General features: G+C 36.1%; 1 protein-coding gene and 1 pseudogene across 1 annotated transcript; both read right to left on the bottom strand.

Moving 5' to 3' along the window:
* Window positions 1–15,828: 15,828 nt before the first annotated feature.
* LOC140805450 (uncharacterized) lies at window positions 15,829–17,443 on the bottom strand. Its single transcript, XM_073161723.1, has 4 exons — window positions 17,035–17,443; window positions 16,773–16,946; window positions 16,265–16,420; window positions 15,829–16,085 (listed from the first exon to the last, which is right to left on the bottom strand). The coding sequence occupies exons 1-4, from the start codon at window positions 17,441–17,443 to the stop codon at window positions 15,829–15,831; spliced, it is 996 nt and encodes a 331-aa protein (XP_073017824.1).
* Window positions 17,444–18,216: 773 nt separating this feature from the next.
* On the bottom strand, window positions 18,217–21,309 carry LOC140828954 (7-deoxyloganetin glucosyltransferase-like; annotated as a pseudogene).
* Window positions 21,310–24,994: the final 3,685 nt, after the last annotated feature.

The following is a 24,994-nucleotide window of genomic DNA, read 5'->3' as shown; positions in this document are numbered from 1 at the left end:
CCCAATAATCCACGCTTCCGCTGCGCTACTCTGATAAAATAAGTGTTAAGTTGTCCTTATGCACCCTCAATCTTAATTAAATTTGCCAACCAAAATCCTCTTTTGTGAATCGCAACTTAAAACGAATTATGGTGACTTAGTTCTAATCTTCTTTTTTCTCGAATTTCTGAATTTCTCGCAATTTCTAATACTAGAAATGCATATCCCAACTTATCGCACTTTACTTTTCTTATACAACACCCATAATGTCCAGCGTCCTATTACATTAGCATTTAGGCAGTTCAACTTAGGAAACTTTAGCCTCAAAATTTATTGATCGACTTCTATTCTCGGTAATACAATTAAAAATTAAACCTTATCTCAACTCCATAATAATATTAGCCCAAGATCCTTGAATTGAATCTTTATCTTACGGCCCAAACTAATGTAACTTAAATATTTACAAGTACATCCCAAATATCACATTGTTGGAAATCTTAAATTCGAGTAGCGTTAATCCATAAAACTCAAAATGTACGATAACGATCTTTTACTTAAATAATGAAATCATTCTAGCACTAATTACATGCTTAAACTATTTTCTTCCCAATTACAATATAGTTGAGGCCTAAGACCCTTGGACTTTTCTCATTGGAACGAAAATCGCATTCTTACGTATCATCAATGCTTAATACATACTAGCGTACAAAACTTAGTAAATTATCCCATGCTAGCCTTAGTCTAACTCTAATAAATCAACTTTGCTTATAGCCCATAGAGTTCTAGAATCCCCGTATCATGATTTTAGATTTTTTACTCGAAATAAAATCTTAACATTCGTTCATTAATAACTTATGTTGAACACAACTAATTCACTTTTGTTTTTATTTCACCCAAAATTTCTGTATGAATAAATATCTCATAAATTTGAAATTCAAAATTACCTAATCCAAATATATTTGGATAATATAATTCCAATACACCTATCAGCTTAGCCCCAAGTTTCTTAACGACTTTAAAAAAAATTCCTCAGAACATGGTGTTTAACCCACTTCCTGCTTGCTTCTATCAAATAACCTACTCATCTGTTATACCCAAATTTCTAGGAAAATTTAACCCTAGCACATGTATAATTTTTAACTCTTAAAATTATGATTAAAACTTATGCCACATCAAACCTTAAGTCCCCAATAATATGTTAACTTATTGTAGAATCTTATAAATTAATTAATTGATCAACTTTATCTTAAATTATTGCCACTCTAGATTCTTAATTTGTCACAGCATTATTCCATTAACACTTTGATTTTCAAGCCCAATATTGATTCATCCTACAATGTCCTTGATTACCATTACTTATAACATTATAACCCAGATATCTAAAGGTTCTAAACTTCATTCAAGCCTAAATCACCGAAAATTCCTATCATTTAAATCATTCAAATCTCACTTACTGCTAAACTAGTCCCCAAATTTCTTAAGATAGCAACATTATTCCTTAATTTCCTCAAAAATTGTCCAACATGTCCTTAATTTCAAAAATTACACAATTACTAATAAGTTCTTGGCATTCATAATTTCATTCTATAGGTTTCTCGTAACATAAAGTTCAATAATTTTAAGCTTATTAGACACAAAAGAATTTCCCATAACATCGAAAAATTACTGACTTAACCCAAGTGTTCCTCAAAAGTTCGAATTAAATCCTCAAAAATTTTGAGATTGGCAATTTGGCCCTTACAAATCTTCGAAGTTTGCATTTTCGTTCCCATAAAAAATTTATTTTAGCCTCGTTAAAACATAATATTCTCGAAACTCAGAATTTAATCCCAAAATTCTGTAAATTCGAAAATAGTCCCTTAGAATTTTATTTTTGCACTTAGATGAGCTCCTGCCTCTTGCCTGAAGAGCCTGAGTGCCTCGAGTGACTCGACTTGAAGCCTAAAAACTCAGTGATCTACGTGAACTCTGGCAGCATTGCAGTCTTAACTACCCGGCATGCAGGTGACCATGGTTCGCCGGAATGGTTGCGGTGCTTGGAACGGCAACTACCGTTCCAGTTCCAATGTTATGTTGCGGAACGCTTGTATAAAAAAATTAATAAATTCAAAAAATTGGTACAAAAATTTAAATATAAATTACATCATACTAAAAAAATAAAATATATGAAGTTATTACAAATTAATATATCAATACAAAACTATTTTACAATAATAGCACAATAAGAAATACACACTAAAAATTATAACATACCAAAGCTAATACCATGAAAAGTGACGCGGAGGAGCGAAATCATTGTTATATTCTTCATCAGTATCTCATAGATTAAATTGATTTCGAACATTTGGATATTGACATGATTGTCCATAGGGATATTAATTAGATTGAGATGACGAAAGATCATTAGAATGGGATGACTGATTTTGTAATAGTGTTTCGTCACGACGATTATAGTATCTGAATCCACGATACACAGTAGAACTATCAGCTGTACTTGAAGATCTATACTCGGGACCATGACGTCCAACACCACGCAATATAGATGATGAAGATTCATTGTATCTATCACCAATATATTGAGACGACCATAATCAAATCAACGATGTCTAATTCCATGTGTGCCAGATGTTGAAAAATCAAATGATCTATCAAAAGAATCATGTCTAGAATTATAATTACCCGATATCCATATCCACCTGATTGATATCCAGTCGGATCATACCCAACATGCTGAGAGTCCCAATTGTAACTCATCGTTCCATAATTATCTGTTATTTGAATTTTTCGATTTCCCCTTAATCCAAGACATATTATATGTTCTTCGACACCCATGTATGGTTGAGTAGAATCAGCTGAATGTTCTTTATCACTAGCACTAGAGAATTCTGATAAACTTTCCAAGAAACGACGTTGTTCCTCAATTCCATGAAGGTAACCATGATCAGTATCTTGTGTTGCATAATAATTTTCATCTCCTTTTGCCAATGTCATACCTGCGATAATTTGGTCATCTTTATGACTTTGATCATTTGTTGTATCTTGTGATTTGTGATATTTTCCACGTCCTTGTTGATTATTTCTGTCATCTGTATCATCACTATCACCACTCTTATCATTATCTTCACTATCATTTCTCGATATAACTTCTTTTCCTTTCAACTTTGATGACGTTTGGCCTATTTCTTCTTTTTTCCACGACTCTGAACACTAGTTGTTGTGTTTATTTCTTCAGCATCTATATTTTGAATTCCTTCATCTAGCCATGCCAAATCGTCATCTTGTAAAACAGGCTGTTCATTATCCCTTATCCATTCTCTTAAGATATCGTCATCATAAAAAATGTGGTTGAGGTCTATAGGTCTGTAATAATCGTCATCTTCTTTTCCACACATCAAGTTTCGTACCCTAAGCCGCATGTTATAATGAACATAAACTAATTTGTGTAGCTTCTCTACAGCCAAACGATTACGAAGCTTTGTGTGTATGAGAGACCATGTACTCCAATTTCTCTCACACCCAGAAGATGAGCATGTTTGGCTTAAAACTTTTGTTGCAATTTTTTTATGGTGTGGAGCGTCATCACCATAGTCATTCCACCATTCAGCTGATACAAATAACATAATAAGATATATATTTTTAAATTTACGATTTATATTAAAATCTCAATTCAAATAAAAAACAATAACCTGGAACACTTTTTTTTCTGCCAAATTTTGCGAGTGATGATCCAAATTCACCTATCTGCTCCGTGAACAATTTAATCTAAAAGAAAAAATAAAAAATTTATGACGATTTATATATGAAATATATAGTAGGAAAAATTAATACATAAAATATATATATATATGTATGTATGTATGTATGTATGTATATGTATGTATGTATACATATATATATATATGTATGTATATGTTTATACCTCACTAATCTCCGAAGCTTGAGCACTCAAGTCTGGTTCAACTCTCTTTATTACAACTTTTATTCCTTGTCTGAACTCATCATTATAAACACAAGTTCCAGAATACTGAAGTGATGGATTTAGAAAATACGCTGAATTATCATAAACAAAATCACAAATTAGAATATGGAAGATAAAAATGATTTTGATGACATGCTCTGTATTTTATATTTAATCATATAAATTATATTATTATCTGCAGCATGCAAATGGTGGTGTAATTGATTGTACCACCGATTATCAATAACATCTCAATATGATTGTCAGTCTTTATATAAAGGCCCATATTTCATATTCATATTTTTGCGGAATTATTAAAAATTTTCTAATTAAATAATTAACTCACCTCATTTATAAGATAAACATGTAAATAATTTAAACTTTAAAAATAACAGCGGAAGTCAACATTGTGTTTCAACAACTACTTAAAAATAATCCAACATATTTAAATAGTGTTTGAATGATAAAAGGTGCATAATCTAAAACATGAGGTCCTCGGGTTTACTACTGCTGCCCAAGATAACTCATTGGTCTTCGCTCGCAGTCTCGACCTCATCAATACCTACAACAATCAAGTCTAGTGAGTCTAAAGACTCAACATGTATAAATCGTGAATAACAAGTAAATATATCATAAAATCGCATGCAACGTAAGAATAAAGTATCGTAAAGCGTACGGTGAAAATCGTATCATGAATAATTATAACTACATGCATATCTGAAAATCGTACGTAAAAGCTTTGCTCCATAGAGCTCTGTCATAGAATATCATAATTTTCTGGTAGAGATAATGTTTCTAAGCTAGTGGCCCATAACATAACGTGAGCGCCTGAACAGACTAAACCACAGTATACTGGGCGGTAGAGATCACCACATCCCTTGGACTGGATGTCCGTACCCATACATAATCGCAAACCGGTCGTAAGTCACCGGGTGGAGAGGTCCTCGGTTGCGCCTACCGACTTCCAAACCCATAAACATAAGTTGGCCACAAGACATATAACATATATCTAAAAAATAAACATTTTATATTTTTATGCACGTAATATAATTATAACCTTATTTTTACCGGATGAGTTGGATCGCTTCCAGGCTTGCTGCAATTTAATTCTAATATGTGACATATGCAAATAATATTGTCTTGACCTAAACTTAACAATCTAACCAAAAACTTAACCATAGAACCAACAATGAGACTATTGGGACCAACCACTTGATTTAAAATTATGGTATCGTACCAACTCGAACCAACATTAAACTGACATTTAACCATGATTAAAAATACCCCAAACACACTGAAAAATATGCATAATAACTGTAAAACACGAAAAATGGTGAAAGGAATCAAAAAACATAAAACACTCTTTCGAGAGTCATTTTGGCACCTTTTACCGTAAATTCTTGTACGACCTCTAAACTCGACCAAATCACAAACGGCTAAAAACATAACTTTCCTAACTGATTAAGGTAGTGCCCAGTCCAAGGCCATAGGATAAAAGCTAACCAGGAACTCAAACCACCTCCCAAACCGAAGCTCAAGTTGCTGTCAAAAACCAGAAATAGCAGCAGCAACTCTTATGTGTGTTTTGATCAATTTATGAAACTAATGGCCATTGGGGCTTGAACCACCAACCAGAGACTCTTACCAACATCCTAAGGCATGGCTTGGACCATGGCTAAGGGCTAAAAGTCAACCACAAACCAAGCCATTTCCTGATGAAATCACAGCTCCCACCCGAGAGCACCCCTTGTTGTGTAGTGTGGTGTATTCACTTGTTTTACTGTCTTGGGTCGTTCCAATGGTCATTTGATCAACCATGGCTCGATCTAGACATGATGGAGTGTTGTATGAACCATGGCTATGGGCTAGGAGCCAACCATAATCCAAACCACACCCCAAAACCAAAACACACTAAAACAGGAAATGGAAAATTCGAATTATGCACTTGTGTTGTTGTTTAAAATTTTTGAGGGAACCATGAACCAAACCTTGAAAGGACACTTTGGTCATGTCCTAGACATGGTATGGAAGGGTTCTAACCGTGGCTACAGGTCATAGAACAGCCATGATTCGAACTCTCACCTTAAACCACCAAATGATAAAACCTTGGACTCAAATTCTGCACTTAAGGAAAACTTGCTGCCATTACTTTGTTTGTGCGTGTATTGATGTAAACCAATGAACCAATAACACCCTAACACTATAATTCATGCCTAGTAGCATCCATGTGTGCCTGGAACCGAGCAACTCCCTGTAAGCAACCAAAAACACACCAAACCGTGAAGTGGAAAACAAGAGAACCAAGAAATTCTGTGCAGATTTTTTTGCTTGGATGTTGTTGTCATTTTCATTAATTGTGAGTGTATAGATGTAAAACAATGGACTAATAACATCCTAACACACTATAAATCATGCCTATAAGCAGCCATAAATTCCTGGAATCGAGCAACATCCCGAAATCAACTAAAAACTTAGCAACCGTGAGGCACAATCAAAAAGCCGAGAAAACCTGTGATGCCTTTTTGTGTTTGCTGTCAAAATTCATGTTTTGCTCCGTGAATTATGAACATATGGGGGTTTAAAAATATCTATAGAACTTAATTGAAGAGAAAAAAAACAACATATACATGCCTGAAATTTGTTTTGACACAAAACAAATCAATACGACGAAGACGAGCGGCGGAGCGAAGTTGTATCTTCCTTATTATTTTTCTGCTGCTACTCTCGACTTCAGCTACTGATTTTTCTTCTGTTATTTTCAAAAATATAGATGAAGGCTGCTAGATACTGAAGATTAAAGTTACAAGAGGTGATTAATGGGTCATGAAATGCATTTAGAAGGGAGTTACAAGTGAGGAATTTGAATGGGAATTTGAATGGCACTTAAATTGTTTCCTCACTCTTGCTGCCGATTCTTTTATTTCTTTCTTGCTGCACGTTCATGCTAATTTCCTAGGCTAGTGGTTTGAGGAGAAATGAGGTGGATTATAGTATTTGAATTTACTAATAATTAGTGAATTAAAGGTAAAGGAATGTATACACTATAAAGTCCATTTAGAGGTGACTTGAATGGGGAGTTACTAAGCATTTGATTTGGGTTTATGGGTTAACCAAATTGTTACTAAAATTGTATGGTATAATATTGTTTAATTCTTGTATTTTAAATGTTTAAGGTTTTTAACCCCCATTATATATTTTAGTAAATTAACAAATTAATTTATAATAAACTCTTGCATGGTCTTGCATGGATTCAAATTTAAGTATTTAAATATATGCTTAATTTCTTGAATATATATTATACCTAGATTAATTCATCCTCATTTGTTTACACATCTTAATTTAAACTTTAATTAAAAATTAACCTAAAGAACTTATTTAATAACTTAGCTCTAATTAATTTAATAAATCCTAAAACATTCTTTTTATTTAAATTAAATTATTCCTTGACTTACATTAAATTTAGGAATATTTTTCTTAGTATTAATCTTATTTCAAATTTCCAACTTCGGTCCGGCCTCGCGTATTTATCCTGAAAAGGTAAAACTAAATATCTACCTTTAAATAAATACTCTTGACTTAACAATTATAAAATGAATTAACGCTTCTCATATTTATAAAATTCATATTTAATTTAAATAATGGCAATTATGCATGGCTTATACGTAATCTGATTTTTGGGTTCTACAACTCTACCCCCTTAAAAGAATTTCGTCGTCGAAATTAAAAATTGCTGAATAACTCTGGATATCGACTCTTCATCTCTTGCTCGGATTCCCATGTAGCTTCCTCCTCCGAATGATTAAGCCATTTGACTTTCACTAGCTTGATCATTTTGTTCCGAAGCTTTTTCTCTTGTCTGTCTAGGATTTGCATTGGTCTTTCCTCATAAGACAAGTTCGGAGTGAGCTGCAACGGCTCAAAATTCAAGACATGCGATGGATTTGGCATATACTTTCTCAACATAGAGACGTGGAACACGTTGTGTACTCCAGCAAGAATCGGCGGAAGAGAAACACGATAAGCTAATGTCCCAACTCTGTCGAGGATCTCAAATTGTCCAATGAATCTCGGACTGAGTTTCCCTTTCCTTCCGAACTGCATGACACCTTTCATCGGTGCTATCATCACGGAAACATGGTCACCAACTACAAACTCTAGATCTCTCATCCTCTGATCTGCATAACTCTTCTGTCTACTCTGCGCTGTCCTCATCCTATCACAGATCTTGACTACTACATCAGCAGCCTACTGCACAATCTCTGGACCCAACTCTGATCTCTCCCCTACTTCATCCCAATGAATAGGAGATCTACACTTACGACCGTACAGTGCTTCGTATGGAGCCATCCCTATAGACGACTGAAAACTGTTGTTATAGGTAAACTCCACCAATGGCAACTTTGATTCCCAACTCCCAGATAAATCGAGAACACATGCACGGAGAAGATCCTCCAAAATCTGGATAACTCTCTCGGACTGACCATCTGTCTGTGGGTGGAAAACTGTGCTAAACAACAACTTCGTACCCATAGCTGAATGTAGACTCTTCCAAAATGATGAAGTGAATATAGGATCTCGGTTACACACTATAGAAACGGGAATACCATGAAGTCTGACGATTTCCCGGATATATAACACTGCATACTGGATTATGGAGAAAGTCGTCTTAATAGGCAAGAAATGGGCTGATTTCGTAAGACGATCAACAATCACCCATATAGCATTCGACCCTCTGACTGACTTCGGCAATCCAACAACGAAGTCCATGGTAACATTCTCCCACTTCCACTCGGGAATAGGGAGAGGCTTGAGCATGCCTGCTGGTCTCTGATGCTCCGCTTTCACTAGCTCACATGTCAGACACTCGAATACTAAACGTCGGATATCCCTCTTCATTCCAGGCCACCAATATAATAACTGCTGATCTTTGTACATCTTCGTACTCCCAGGATGAATAGAGTACAACGACATATGGGCCTCAGATAAGATATCCTCTCGAATAGAATCGCTGCTTGGAACCCACATTCTGTCTCGATATCTCACAATACCGTCTCTAACTGTGTACAAGATACTGCCCTTGGCTTCATCTCTCTGTCTCCACTTAGCCAACTGCTCGTCTGCTAACTTCCCACTGCAAATACGGTCTAGAAGAGAAGACTGGATCGTCAAAGTAGATAGATGAGGAACTCTACCTCGAGGATATGTCTCCAGATCAAACCTCTACATCTCAAACTGAAGAGGTCTCGATACCACCAAATGAGCCATCCTTGCAACTTTTCTGCTCAATGCATCAGCAACTACATTAGCTTTGCCAGGATGATAGCTAATGTCACAGTCATAGTCCTTCACTAGCTCCAACCAACGCCTCTGCCGCATATTCAACTCTTTTTGTGTAAAGAAATATTTGAGACTTTTGTGGTCGGTGAAGATCTGACACTTCTCCCCGTACAAATAATGCCTCCAAATCTTCAATGCAAATACCACGGCTGCCAACTCTAGATCATGGGTAGGATAATTCTTCTCATGAATCTTCAACTGACTGAGAAGCATATGCTATCACCTTCCCATGCTGCATCAACACTGCGCCTAACCCGAGTTTCGAAGCATCGGTATACAAAACAAAATCTCCGGGTCCTGAAGGCATGGCCAATACTGGCGCTGAAATAAGAGCTTGCTTCAACGTATCGAAGCTCTTCTGACATTCCTCGCTCCACACATACTTAGCATTCTTCTTTGTCAACGATGTGAGTGGGACTGCGATAGAGGAAAATCCTTGAATAAACTTCCGATAATATCCTGCTAGTGCAAGGAAACGACGGATCTCTGATGTATTTTGTGGCACGACCCAATCTCTGACGGCTGAAACTTTTGCTGGGTCTACCTCGATCCACTGCTAGAAACGACGTGGCCTAAGAACGCCACCTTCTCTAACCAGAACTCGCACTTGCTGAACTTTGCGAATAACTTGTACTTTTGTAGGGTCGGCAATACTGTGGTCAGATGTCTGCTATGATCCTCTTCATTCTTTGAGTAGACGAGAATATCGTCTATGAATACTATCACAAACTGATCAAGATACGGATGAAATATGCGATTCATGAGATCCATGAAGATCGCTGGTGCATTCGTCAAACCGAACGGCATCTCAAGAAACTCGAAGTGGCCATATCGAGTCCTAAAAGCAGTCTTGAGAACATCGGCATCTCTCACACGCAACTGATGATAACCGGAACGCATATCTATCTTGGAGAATACTGAAGCTCCTTGCAATTGATCAAATAAATCTTCAATCCTCGGAAGTGGGTATTTGTTCTTCACTGTAACTCTGTTCAACTCCCGATAATCAATGCAAAGCCTCATCGACCCATCCTTCTTCTTCAAAAATAAGACTGGCGCGCCCCATGGGGAAAAACTCGGGCGAATGAACTCCTTGTCAAGAAGTTCCTGAATCTGCTTATTGAGTTCTGCCATCTCTGTCAGTGCTAACCGGTACGGTGCTTTTGAGATCGGCGCGGTACCTAGCATAAGCTCAATAGAAAATTCCACCTCTCGCAAAAGTAGTAAACCAGTGATGTCATCAGGAAAAACGTCTAGAAAATCCTTGACAATAGGAACATCGGATGCTGACTGTTTGGATGTATCGGGGACGGATACAAGAGTAGCTAAAAATGATCGGCACCCTCTATGAATGAGCTTCCTAGCCTGGACACAAGATATAATACGCGGTAAATTAAAATACCTGTCTGGTTCGAATAAGAATTGCTCCATCCCAGGCGGTCGACTAGGACCGATCTCCGCTGGAAGTCAATCAAAACTTTGTTCCTCATTAGCCAATCCGTACCCAAAATGATATCAAACTCTGGCATCGACAACACGACAAGATCCGCATTAATAAGATTACCATGAGGTTCGAGATCTATGTCTCGGATCACATTAGTAGCCGTCATCTCCTCTCCAGAAGGCAGAACTACGGAATATGCTATATCTAGTCCGATGGTCTTGATATTGAGGAAATTTGCAAAGACCTCTGAAATGAACGAATGAGTAGCCCCTGAATCTATCAAGGCATTCGTAGCGGAACCAGCTATAAAAATTCTCCCTGAAAGTTTGGAACATCATGCTAACCCAATAGTCTTACAAGAACTATGCTTATAGACATGCAAAGGTCAAAGTTCTTCTAATCTAAATTTCCGTAAATAACACTGATTAGAACATGCAATCCTATCACAAATTCTAAGTTCAAAATCTTAGTCCAAAACACTGAATTTCAAATACAACTTAAAGATTTAAGATACCTGTCAATAGAAACGTCTCTGGGTTAGTCTCCGCGGCATGGAGAGCAAAAACTCTGCCTTGGGTAGGCAGATTCTTCTGAGGGCAATTCTTCAATATGTGGTCAGTACTACCACATTTGTAACACTTTCTCGAACCATACATACACGCCCCAGCATGACGGTGTCAGCACTTGGCACAGACTGGGTACTCCACTGTCCTCGGGACTGCCCATCCCTGCTGCTGCCCTCTGTTCCTGGGTGGACCATGGAACTGTCTCTTATTCTGGTGATGTTGCGGATGAGGGCGGTGTGGTGCTTGAAATGGTCGCTTACCATGGCGATCGCTCTCAATGTCATTCTGATCTTGCTCTGCAGTTAGAGCTCTGGAGACGGCAACATCATAGGTAGTAGCCACCCTAACATCACGGCGCAAGATCGGCCGCATACCATTCGTAAAATGCCTCAACTTGGCACCAACATCATCTGCAATCAGGGGCACAAAGTGGCAACCCCTCTCAAACTTACGGATAAACTCCGTAACAGTCATGTCTCCCTGCCTCAAGTTCATAAACTCCGTGGTCAACCTGGAACGCACTTCGTCAGTAAAATATTTGGAATAGAATACCTCTGTGAAGCGCTCCCAGCTCAAAGTAGCCAAATCCAAAGCTACAGATGCTCCTTCCCACCACAAGCGAGCGTCTCCCCCAAACAGATAAGTCGCACAACGCACTCTATCTCCATCTTCTAGCCCCATGAACTCGAAGATAACCTCAAGGGACTTAATCCAGCCCTCGGCAATCATAGGATCTGACGTCCCTAAGAACTTTTTCGGCCTCATCTTCATGAACCGCTCATAGACAGCCTCGGGCCCCGCCGATCTGGCTGCCACAGCATTGTTCCCCGTGAATTGTGCGAAGAACTGAGTCATCCCCACTAACATATGGGCGTTCATATCCAATGGAAGGGGTGGTGGTGCGTTCCTCTCCTGTCTCAGATCCTCACCGTCCTCATGACGGCGCTCACCCTCACCCCTCGGGCGTCCAACAAGGCGTCTAGGAGGCATACTGTTCCATACATAACCCATACGTAACCAACAGGCATAATTCCATAATTTATTTCAAATCTAAGTAAATAATGAATAATTAAAATTTGAACGTAGAATATTTCATGAAATAATGCTGTTAAAATAATTCATGCCTTAAATAAAATGCTGAAATGTAAAACTTACAGACCGAAGACGTGACTTCGTGAGCTTCTCGAGGTCAGTAGTAGTACAACCCGTTACAAGAACATAGGCTCTGATACCAACTGTAAAGGCCCGTATTTCGTATTCATATTTTTGCGGAATTATTAAAAATTTTCTAATTAAATAATTAACTCACCTCATTTATAAGATAAACATGTAAATAATTTAAACTTTAAAAATAACAGCAGAAGTCAACATTGTGTTTCAACAACAACTTAAAAATAATCCAACATATTAAAATAGTGTTTGAATGATAAAAGGTGCATAATCTAAAACATGAGGTCATCGGGTTTACTACTGCTGCCCAAGATAACTCACTGGTCTCCGCCCGCAGTCTCGACCTCATCAATACCTACAACAATCAAGTCTAGTGAGTCTAAAGACTCAACATGTATAAATCGTGAATAACAAGTAAATATAGCATAAAATCGCATGCAACATAAAAATAAAGTATCGTAAAGCGTACGGTGAAAATCGTATCATGAATAGTTATAACTACGTGCATATCTGAAAATCGTACGTAAAAGCTTTGCTCCATAGAGCTCTGTCATAGCATATAATAATTTTCTGGTAGAGATAATGTTTCTAAGCTAGTGGCCCATAACATAACGTTAGCGCCTGATCGGACTAAACCACAGTATACTGAGCGGTAGAGATCACCACAGCCCTTGGACTGGATGTCCGTACCCATACATAATCGCAAACCGGTTGTAAATCACCGGGTGGAGAGGTCCTCGGTTGCGCCTACCGACTTCCAAACCCATAAACATAAGGTGGCCACAAGACATATAACATGTATCTAAAAAATAAACATTTTATATTTTTATGCACGTAATATAATTATAACCTTATTTTTACCGGATGAGTTGGATCGCTTCCAGGCTCGCTGCCATTTAATTCTAATATGTGACATATGCAAGTAATATTGTCTTGACCTAAACTTGACAATCTAACCAAAAACTTAACCATAGAACCAACAATGAGAATATTGGGACCAACCACTTGATTTAAAATTATGGTATCGTACCAACTCGAACCAACATTAAACTGACATTTAACTATGATTAAAAATACCCCAAACACAATGAAAAATATGCATAATAACTGTAAAACACGAAAAATGGTGAAAGGAATCAAAAAACATAAAACACTCTTTCGAGAGTCATTTTGGCACCTTTCACCGTAAATTCTTGTACGACCTCTAAACTCGACCAAATCACAAACGGCTAAAAACACAACTTTCCTAACTCATTAAGGTAATGCCCAGTCCAAGGCCATAGGATAAAAGCTAACCAAGAACTCAAACCACCTCCCAAACCGAAGCTCAAGTTGCTGTCAAAAACCAGAAATAGCAGCAGCAACTCTTATGTTTGTTTTGATCAATTTATGAAACTAATGGCCATTGGGGCTTGAACCACCAACCAGAGAGCACCCCTTGTTGTGTAGTGTGGTGTATTGACTTGTTTTACTGTCTTGGGTCGTTCCAATGGTCATTTGATCAACCATGGCTCGATCTAGACATGATGGAGTGTTGTATGAACCATGGCTATGGGCTAGGAGCCAACCATAATCCAAACCACACCCCAAAACCAAAACACACTAAAACAGGAAATGGAAAATTCGAATTATGCACTTGTGTTGTTGTTTAAAATTTTTGAGGGAACCATGAACCAAACCTTGAAAGGACACTTTGGTCATGTCCTAGACATGGTATGGAAGGGTTCTAACCGTGGCTACAGGTCATAGAACAGCCATGATTTGAACTCTCACCTTAAACCACCAAATGATAAAACCTTGGACTCAAATTCTGCACTTAAGGAAAACTTGCTGCCATTACTTTGTTTGTGCGTGTATTGATGTAAACCAATGAACCAATAACACCCTAACACTATAATTCATGCCTAGTAGCATCCATGTGTGCCTGGAACCGAGCAACTCCCTGTAAGCAACCAAAAACACACCAAACCGTGAAGTGGAAAACAAGAGAACCAAGAAATTCTGTGCAGATTTTTTTGCTTGGATGTTGCTGTCATTTTCATTAATTGTGAGTGTATAGATGTAAAACAATGGACTAATAACATCCTAACACACTATAAATCATGCCTATAAGCAGCCATAAATTCCTGGAATCGAGCAACATCCCGAAATCAACCAAAAACTTAGCAACCGTGAGGCACAATCAAAAAGCCGAGAAAACCTGTGATGCCTTTTTGTGTTTGCTGTCAAAATTCATGTTTTGCTCCGTGAATTATGAACATATGGGGGTTTAAAAATATCTATAGAACTTAATTGAAGAGAAAAGAAACAACATATACATGCCTGAAATTTGTTTTGACACAAAACAAATCAATACGACGAAGACGAGCGGCGGAGCGAAGTTGTATCTTCCTTATTATTTTTCTGCTGCTACTCTCGACTTCAGCTACTGATTTTTCTTCTGTTATTTTCAAAAATATAGATGAAGGCTGCTAGATACTGAAGATTAAAGTTACAAGAGGTGATTAATGGGTCATGAAATGCATTTAGAAGGGAGTTACAAGTGAGGAATTTGAATGGGAATTTGAATGGCACTTAAATTGTTTCCTCACTCTTGCTGCCGATTCTTTTATTTCTTTCTTGCTGCACGTTCATGCTAATTTCCTAGGCTAGTGGTTTGAGGAGAAATGAGGTGGATTATAGTATTTGAATTTACTAATAATTAGTGAATTAAAGGTAAAGGAATGTATACACTATAAAGTCCATTTAGAGGTGACTTGAATGGGGAGTTACTAAGCATTTGATTTGGGTTTATGGGTTAACCAAATTGTTACTAAAATTGTATGGTATAATATTGTTTAATTCTTGTATTTTAAATGTTTAAGGTTTTTAACCCCCATTATATATTTTAGTAAATTAACAAATTAATTTATAATAAACTCTTGCATGGTCTTGCATGGATTCAAATTTAAGTATTTAAATACTATGCTTAATTTCTTGAATATATATTATACCTAGATTAATTCATCCTCATTTGTTTACACATTTTAATTTAAACTTTAATTAAATATTAACCTAAAGAACTTATTTAATAACTTAGCTCTAATTAATTTAATAAATCCTAAAACATTCTTTTTCTTTAAATTAAATTATTCCTTGACTTACATTAAATTTAAGAATATTTTTCTTAGTATTAATCTTATTTCAAATTTCCAACTCCGGTCCGACCTCACGTATTTATCCTGAAAAGGTAAAACTAAATATCTACCTTTAAATAAATACTCATGACTTAACAATTATAAAATGAATTAAACGCTTCTCATATTTATAAAATTCATATTTAATTTAAATAATGACAATTATGCATGGTTTATACGTAATCTGATTTTCGGGTTCTACACTTTAGTATTTTCTTTTATCGTCAATTTCGCTCTATCCATTGCTTCATAGATAATTGACATTGTTGGCTTTTTGTCTTGATCAACCAACTTTAAAACTTTTACAAGTGGTCCCATTGCAGCACAAATATCACGAGCTCTCTTCCAAAATCTTGTTTCTATTATAATCCCTGTAATTTTTGCGGCTTCTTTTCTTCTTCTACCGGTATTATTGATTTCTTCCCACTCAGTTGAATTGCACATTCTCTTCAAATCTGAAGCATGCCGAACAAGACTTTAGATAAATTCTGTAGCAAAGCGGGTTATTCCTGGTTCAACGATTCACGATCGTTGGTAAATGTTTTCATCAAATTCACAACTTTATCACTATTATAGATGAAACTTGTGATTTTCTTGGCTTTCTCAATACATTTTTTCACGTTTTGCATCTTACCTACATCTTCTAAAATGAGGTCAAGACAATGTGCTGCACAAGGGGACCAAAACAAATGGGGTCTTTCCATCATCAATTTTTCACCTGCAGCCTTCATTGCACATTCACTATCTGTAACCACTTGCACAACATTTTCTTCACCAATCTCATCAATAACTTTATTTATTAGAGACAAAATGAAATCAGCAGTCTTTGATTTGTTGGTGCAATCAACTGAACTATGAAATACCATATTACGATCACAGTAAATCATAAAATTAATGATAGGATGCTTGTTGCGTATGCTCCAACCATCGAACATAATCATACATCCATACTTGGACCATTTAGATTTCAAAGCATTTAGATAACCATTTATCTCGTCAACCTATTCTTCCAAAAAACCCCACCAATTTGGCGTCTCGATGGACCTTTTATTCCAGGTCCAGCTTATGCAATGATATTAATCATAGATTGATAATATGGTTCACTATCTGCTGCGTTGAATGGAATAGCATTATATATAAACCATTTTGAATAGCCTTTCCAACTCCCTTAACTTTTTCCACACCAAACCAATTTTTTATACTCTTATGCTTTGAGGGAAACATAAAAGAGTCAATCCCCTTTGATGACAATTTAGATTGCATCTCTCTTTTCAAACCAGGATTCAAACCAGACGATGAACTAGAACCGATAAATCCTACAATTAAAAATTTCCTATCAGACATATAAAATAAATTATTAATTGCATACACACATGATTTAATGAAATTATATATATTATTTACCTTGACCATATCGGTTACGCATCTCTTCCTCGAAAGCTCTAGTGTTACGACTTTCTTTCAACACTTTTCGCAATTGTTGAGTTTCAATATCTTCTGAAGCGTCTTCACCACTACTTTCACTTTCCAATCCATGAACGCTTTGTTGAATTGATTCTAAGCCAAGTTCTTTTTTCTTTTTCAATATATTTCTTTTTGTCATTGAATCTTGAAGATGTTTTCGGATCATCAATGATATTTTCTTGGGAGCTTTATAACATGCCTGGACATTTGCACTAACAAGTGCAATATGTTCTTTGAATCTCATAATTCCTCCGTTTATGGGTTTTCCACAAAATTTGCATATTATTATCTTCCGATTATCACCTACGATTTGACCGAACTCCCAACCAATATCGGGTTTTGGAGCCATTCTACAAAATCAAGAGAGGGATTTGGGATTATTAAAATTTGTCGATGATTATATTTTCAACAAGATTGACAAACAAGTAGAGAAAAAAAACAGAGAAGAATGAAAAAAAAAAACAACACCTTGTTTAAAATTTGTCGATGATTAGTTTGCAAATCCAAATGAAAAAACAATCCGCAAATAAAATTATGCAGCACCAACTCGGCAAAAGGCAATCAATGAGAAGATTTTTAAAATTTTTATGTGATACTGAAAGAAACTTTTTTTTTTGAAGTAGATACCGAAAGAAACTTGAAGAAGAGAGAAGAATAGGGAAAAAAACACCTTGTTCATACAGCTCACACAACACAATTATTGTACGATTACACAGATTATTTGTTTTATAAATTGAAAACTTTCTTTATTTTATATTATATTTTTTGGCTTCATTTGTTTATTATTTACATCACAAATTTCCTTCTGAATCGGATGATCTTTTTTGTCTTTTTTTATGTAGTGCAATCAGCGTCATGTCTCACTTCCTCTTTCCAACTCACCACTTCAATCATCTTCTTCTCCATCAACAAAAACAAAACTCATGTTCATGTGAAAGTTGAAAATTCGGATTTCCCGTTCCACTCGGCCGTTCCGCTCCGCATCGCCGCTAAAAAGTCGAAAAACAACGCTACAAAACAATCACCGATTTGCCCTGGAACTTTAGAACGACGGTCACCGCTCCCGTTCCGACGAACCATGGTATGCAGCATCACAAATTCAAGTTACTTGATGGAAGTTACGGAAAAAAAATAACCAAAATAAAAAAAATAAATTTAAGTTACTTGATGAAAACAAAAATTTGACAAGTTATATATATAAAAACTTACACATGTCAACTTACATTATCAAAATTGCAATTTTCACTTTTGTAATTGACATCAAATAGTTTTTCACTTTGGTACAAATAGAACATATCCCAGTGTTAAATCATCAAAACATTATTACACAAAAATCAAAATCAGACACATAAAACATCTTTTACTAATTTACTCAAATTCAAATAGGATGAACCTCCGTGATCGATGGCTTCGGCCAACTTCTCCTTCCATTCCAAAGCCCTTCTCTTCATCTTCACACCTCTCTCCCCATCCAACAATTCCGTAACAAGAAATCCCACATCCTCCCTCTTCACATCACTACAGATTTCCAATCCGACGCCCCATTCGTTGCACGCATACCGACAACTTATCTGCTGATCGGCAAAAAAAGGCCAGCATAGCATCGGAACCCCACTGTACAAGCTTTCACTCATCGAGTTCCATCCGCAGTGCGTTAAGAATCCTCCAACCGCTCCATGGGCGAGCACCTTTTCTTGAGGGCACCAACTCGCTAGAAAACCTCTGTCTTTCGCTACCTCGGAGAATCCGAGTGGGAGGGCTGTGTTCTCTCCCAAAACTAAATCCGGCCTAACGATCCACAAGAAGCTCTTGTTGCTGTCCATAAGCGGTAAGCCCCCAGGCTAACTCGGTCACCTGCCGGGGAGTTAAGACTGCAATGCTGCCATAGTTGACGTAGATCACTGAGTTTTTAGGCTTCGAGTCGAGCCACTCGAGGCACTCGGGCTCTTCAGGCAAGAGGCTGGATCTCATCCGTTTCATAGTGTCGTCGTCTGGAACGCGATCTATCAGGAGTTGCATCGGGCCGATGGTGTATATTGGTGGGCAGATTGAAGAAAGAGCATTCAGCACATTCTTTTCCAAAGCAAAAACAGTGTTTATGATTATGGCTGATGCCTTTGAAGATCGAGTAGTTTCTGTTATTACATAGTTTAACATTTCAGCTTTCGGATCGGTTGTTAGAACAAAACTGGGGAAATCTTTGAGGCGTAAAGGGATCATGCCCGGAATCCAATTTATTGGAGTGTCCAAATATTCCTTCTCATCTGTAGTAAATTAAAGCATAATTGAATGGTAAAGTATTATTAAATATTTGTCCAAATTAGCAACATTTATGTAACAATATAATAACACAAATTACACCAAAGTAATGATATTTTCAAACAAGCAAAAATATCATAATCTAACTCGTTCATTATATCTTTACCACAAATTTATAAAATTATAATAAAAAATTGGGAAAATTTATTTTCCATCTTATATGTTATATATTTGTAATTTTGGTCATCTATGTGTCAAAATTTGGTTATAGTCCTATATTTTCATTTTTTTTGTAATTTTGGCTCTTTTTAAATAGTAATGTTGATTTAAAATTTCACACATAAGCATTAGGTTGAAATCAAGTCAATATCAGTTAAGCGACACATCGAAAAAAGACATAAATTGCAAAGAAAACAAAAATAACAGTCTAATATTGAAATTTGAAAACATAATACACTAAAAAAAATACTTAACTAAAAATACAATTTTTCCCAATTTTCCTAATTTATCTTGAGATTTTTTTTTTTGTCATGTAATTTCATCACTTCGCGATTTTTGTTATCTATGTTATTAATTTCAGTTTTAGTCCTGTATATTCATATTTTTTTGTTATTTTAATTTCTTTCATCCAAAATACTGAAACGACATTATACATTTCAATGCCGCATTAACGTCACATTAACACCATAAGGAAAAATAAAACTTTAAAAAAAAACAAAGATAAAAAACTTAAAAAACCAAAATCACAAAACAAACATATTATTGTTCATCCAATTAATGTGAGGTGAGGTACATCAATTATCAGGAAAACTGTAGCTATGAATGGTATATGTGGTTTAGGAATGGAATTGATTGATCCAATAACTCCTCAAAGTGTTCCATCGGTGGAACAACTCTGGAACGATACAGGACAAAAGGAATCAAATTTTACAATTTATCTTTAAAACATAAATTAAACAAAAATTCCCATTACCTTTGAGTGGTACAAGGCCTTTATCCACAAGATGACCAACGTGTTTATAACACAAGAAGCTACAAGCGCTAGCACTCCGCAGCATCACACCGGGAACATCGATCTCCTCCGCCGCGTCCAGAGCAAAAGACATGATCGAATCAGCAATCACACAGCTCACCGGCGGCTCACGGTGGTTCAGTTTCTTGATAAGTTCACTAACGAGATCCAAGCAGTTCTTTCGAGTTGAAAAACAGAGAGAAGGAAGGTTTCGAGCATCTGCGCGGCCATCATCCGGAGAAAGACCATCTGGGATAGTCTCAAAGCGGAAGTCCAGTAGTCCCCCCATGGCGGCTGGGCCTTGAGATCGGAGGAGGCGGGTGTAGTTGTATTCTGTGTGGACAAAGGTTATGTGGAAGCCTTTGTTGTGGAGAAGTATGGCGAAAACGAGCATGGGTTTCATGTGGGAATATTTCACCCTACATATGGGGACAGTGTCCTCATGTGTAGATCAAGGGTCTAGATTTAGTCACAAGTACTGTTAGAGTAGATGTCCTGTAAGCCAACGGTTGGCTGGGAAGTTTATTGACACAATTGTAATAAACAATCTTTATTTTAATATAATTTACTTTTTAATGGTTTCTTTATACTTTATCTGTATACCCATGCAAGCAGCATAGATAAAGTCCTTGATTATGCTTTAATACAAATGAATCGTAATTCGATGTTGAAACTCATTTGTAAACACTGCATATTCTAAATTCGTTCCTAGTCGATTCAGCCGCCAAAAACAGGGATAAAGGTCGCTTGAGATCGAGACTAGCATCTGTGATGTTGTGTACTGCGTTTCTTGGTAAGGGCATGGAGATGTCCAAACATGCAGATGGGTAGTCATATGATGATTATACCGAACAACCCTCCCTCGGACTTTCCAAGTGGTTATCATTCATCGAGATGATAAGTCCGTGGTTATGATTGTACACCATTAGTCCTTACGACCCGGGACAACACTGAGGCTCTATATGCTAGGGCTGTGCTTTGACTCGTTTACCGGTTCCAGGAGAGTCATCAGGTGGCGAGGTTGGGTACAGTTGCGACACATATAGGAGCCAGTGAATTGTAGTTGGGGATTCACCGCTCACCTACAGGTGTGGATATCCTATGTGATCTGATGTAATAATAGTGCATGGAATATCTCGCCAGATTATTAGATGTACGTTGGAGAAAGAGTTCTCCAATAGTACACGCGATGCCACTATTATATGTAACACATAGTTATCGAATTAATATGCAGCCCTCGATGAACCAATGGTTGCAGACTCGATCGGGATATTTGAGTTGAAGGGACCGTACTGTACGTTAATCATAATCGACTGGTTCTTGTAGGCACTATCAGTGATACCTAGGGGATCATGGGGCGATGCTACTAGACGCTCTTACCATGATCCGATGGATTCAATCAGAAATGAGTTCTGACATTCTTGATCAAGGTGTTGATGAAAAAAATGGGGCAAACTAGGATAAGCCCGAATAAAGGATTATGTCCTGAATCACAAAGAGTTGTGAACCCACGGCTAGCTGTATCCCTGAACCATTGAGGGTCACACAAGTTCTGGATCGTTTGTTCTCGTTGATAGAATAAATTCAAGAAGTTGAATTTATATTATATAGTAAATTCAAGGAGTTGAATTTATGATAATTAAATTTTGAGAGAATAAATTCAAGTAGTTGAATTTATAAAATTTGAGAATTTAATTTATTAAACTCAAATGTTGGGTTTATTAAATATTAAATTTTGGAGGTGATAAAAATTCAAAGAGTTGAATTTATAATTTAAATAATAAATTCAAATGTTGAATTTATAATGTATTTAATTTATTAAGCTCAAAAGTTGAGTTGATTAATTAATAAATTAAATATGGTGGATAATATGTTTAATGAGCTTGTAGGGGTACAAGTCCAACATGTTAAATAATTAAAGTATAATGGACTTTGATTAAATTAATTAAACTAGTTGGACTAGCCCAATTAATTAAATCAAGCCCATTAATGTTAATTATATAATTAGGGTATAATTTAATTATAAATATACATGCAAAGTCAAAAACCCTAGCCCCACAACCACAAAAATTTTGTGAGCCTCCTTCAAGGAAAAAGAAAATTTCGGCCACCCCTTTGGAGAAAGGATTTTGAGCCGTCTCTCAATTATTTTCTCTCCTACGCAAAATATCTTCCATATTTTCTAGTGCAAATTAGAAGAGGAATAAATCGTCTAGTCGTGGACCTGATTAGAAGAAATGAGTCCTTGAAGAAAGTTCGTAGGGATTCATCAAGAGCTATTTTCGGTAAACCCGGAATAGTTGGAGCCGTGTGATTAATTCACAAAAGGTAATATTCTAACGCCCTATGAATGTATAATTATGAAAATCATGCCATCGTCCAAATCAAATATATTTTGATTGTCAAAATAAAATAAAAAATTTTGAAACTTCCGCTGCGTTTGGGCGCGTAGAAAACCGAGATCCAACAAATACATGGGATCCACTATTTTTTTTAAATCACAAATATGGCTAAATCTGGACCATCCAAATCCTGTAGAGCAACCTTCCGTTGATGTGGCCTTGAGCTGGAAAGGGAATGCACAGAGCATGTTGTTTTTTGGTTGCTTCAATGGATTCCATTGGTTTGTGCTGCAGTGCTGTCCTTGTGATTCTTATTTATGTTCAAACTAAGCTAGCTAGTTTTTGTCTTTATCTGTGGCATTAAATAAAACAATATATATAAATAATTGGTAAAACTGACTCTCATATTGTGAAAAAGTAAAAATTTATGGTGAAAAGTAAAAATCTCAAACTCTCAAAATTTACCAAATTACACACTTTATAATATTTTTCTCTCTACTCAATTGTGAATTTCTTCACAAATGATGAGGCTATTTATAAAATTTCTTTGGTAATAATCCAAAAAATAAAATACATCATTACCTACATCATCACACACAAATTTCTAATTTTTACAACTCTTATTTTCAACATTCAAATATTCAACTATTACTTTTCCAACATTCAAATCTTTTATTTTCAACACCCCTTGTGATGATGATCATGACACGATGATGTCTTCATTACGTGTTTTTGTACTGCCTCATTAAAAACCTTACTAGAAAAAACCCATTGGGATAAAAACCATAGTAAGGGAAAAAGAGTGTTGTCAAGTAAACTCCCCCTCATGTTGACATGAACAATTCTTTACAAATTTCGTAGAATGCGCATCCCAATATTATATATGTTCTTTCTGAATATTGTCATAGGAAGTGCCTTTGTGAAGAGATCTGATGAGTTTTTACTTGATTGAATGTGACGAATATCAATATATTTATTCTTCTCAAGCTCCTTGGTGAATGCGAAGAACTTAGGAGGAATATGTTTAGTTCTGTCGCTTTTTATGTATCCTTCTTTCATTTGAGCAACACATGCATCATTATCTTCATATAATATCACAGGCTTCTCGTCGAATGATAATTCGCATGAGATTTGGATATGTTGGGTCATTGATTTTAATCACACACATTCACGGCTTGCTTCATGTAGTGCAATAATCTCGGCATGATTTGATGAAGTTGTTACGAGTGTTTGTTTCTGTGAACGCCAAGAAATTGCAGTGCCTCCACGAGTAAATACATATCTAGTTTGTGAACGTGCCTTGTGTGGATCAGATAAGTATCCAGCATCGGCATAACCAATTATACTTGGATTAGCATCTTTTGAATATAAAAGTCACAAGTCTGTTGTTCCTTGTAGATAACGGAATATATGTTTAATTCCGTTCCGTTGTCTCTTTGTTGGATATGTACTAAATCTTGCCAATAAATTTACGGCAAAAGATATATCAGGCCTTGTACAATTTGTAAGATACATAAGGGCACCGATAGAACTTAGATATGGTACTTCTGGACCAAGAATATCTTCATCATCTTAACATGGACAGAATGGATCCTTTTCTATGTTTAATGATCTAACAATCATTGGAGTACTTAAAGGATTTGATTTATCCATATTAAAATGTTTAAGAATCTTTTCTGTATAATTTGTCTAGTGAACAAATATTCCATTTTTTTTCAATTTGTAAACCTAGACAATACTTGGTTTTTCCAAGATCCTTCATTTCAAATTCTTCCTTCAAGTATGACACAACTTCTTGAATTTTTTTATTCGTTCCAATGATATTTAAATCATCAACATATATAGCAATAATTACGCATCCAAATGTTGTTTTTTTAATGAAAACACAAGGGCATATTGAATTATTTACATATCCCTTTTTCATCAAGTGATCACTTAGCCGATTATACCACATTCGGCCGGATTGCTTTAACCCATATAATGATCTTTGTAATTTCACAGAATAACATTCTCTGGGTTTTGAACTTTGTGCTTCAGGCATCTTAAATCCTTCAGGGATTTTCATATATATATATATATATTGCTATCAAGTGATCCATATAAGTAAGCTGTAACAACATCCATAAGACGCATTTCTAAATTTTCAGATACCGCCAAGCTAATCAAATACCGAAATATAATTGCATCCATCACATGAGAATAAATTTCTTCATAATTAATTCTAGGCCTTTGAGAAAAACCTTGTGCAACAAGTTGAGCTTTATATCTTACTATTTCATTTTTCTCA

The sequence above is a fragment of the Primulina eburnea genome, chromosome 1, assembly GCF_022965805.1.
Source record: "Primulina eburnea isolate SZY01 chromosome 1, ASM2296580v1, whole genome shotgun sequence".
In the NCBI taxonomy this organism is placed as follows: Eukaryota; Viridiplantae; Streptophyta; class Magnoliopsida; order Lamiales; family Gesneriaceae; genus Primulina; species Primulina eburnea.
This window is presented reverse-complemented; position numbering and strand designations above follow the sequence as displayed.

What these genes read in the sequence shown, in the direction of transcription:
- LOC140805450 (XM_073161723.1), bottom strand. Translation starts at nt 17,443, where the DNA reads ATGGCTCCAAAACCCGATATTGGTTGGGAGTTCGGTCAAATCGTAGGT. An exon ending in GCGTAACCGATATGGTCAAG is followed by an intron (nt 16,947 to 17,034) that starts GTAAATAATATA and finishes TTTTAATTGTAG; the next exon opens with GATTTATCGGTTCTAGTTCA. An exon ending in CCTCATTTTAGAAGATGTAG is followed by an intron (nt 16,086 to 16,264) that starts GTAAGATGCAAA and finishes GGCATGCTTCAG; the next exon opens with ATTTGAAGAGAATGTGCAAT.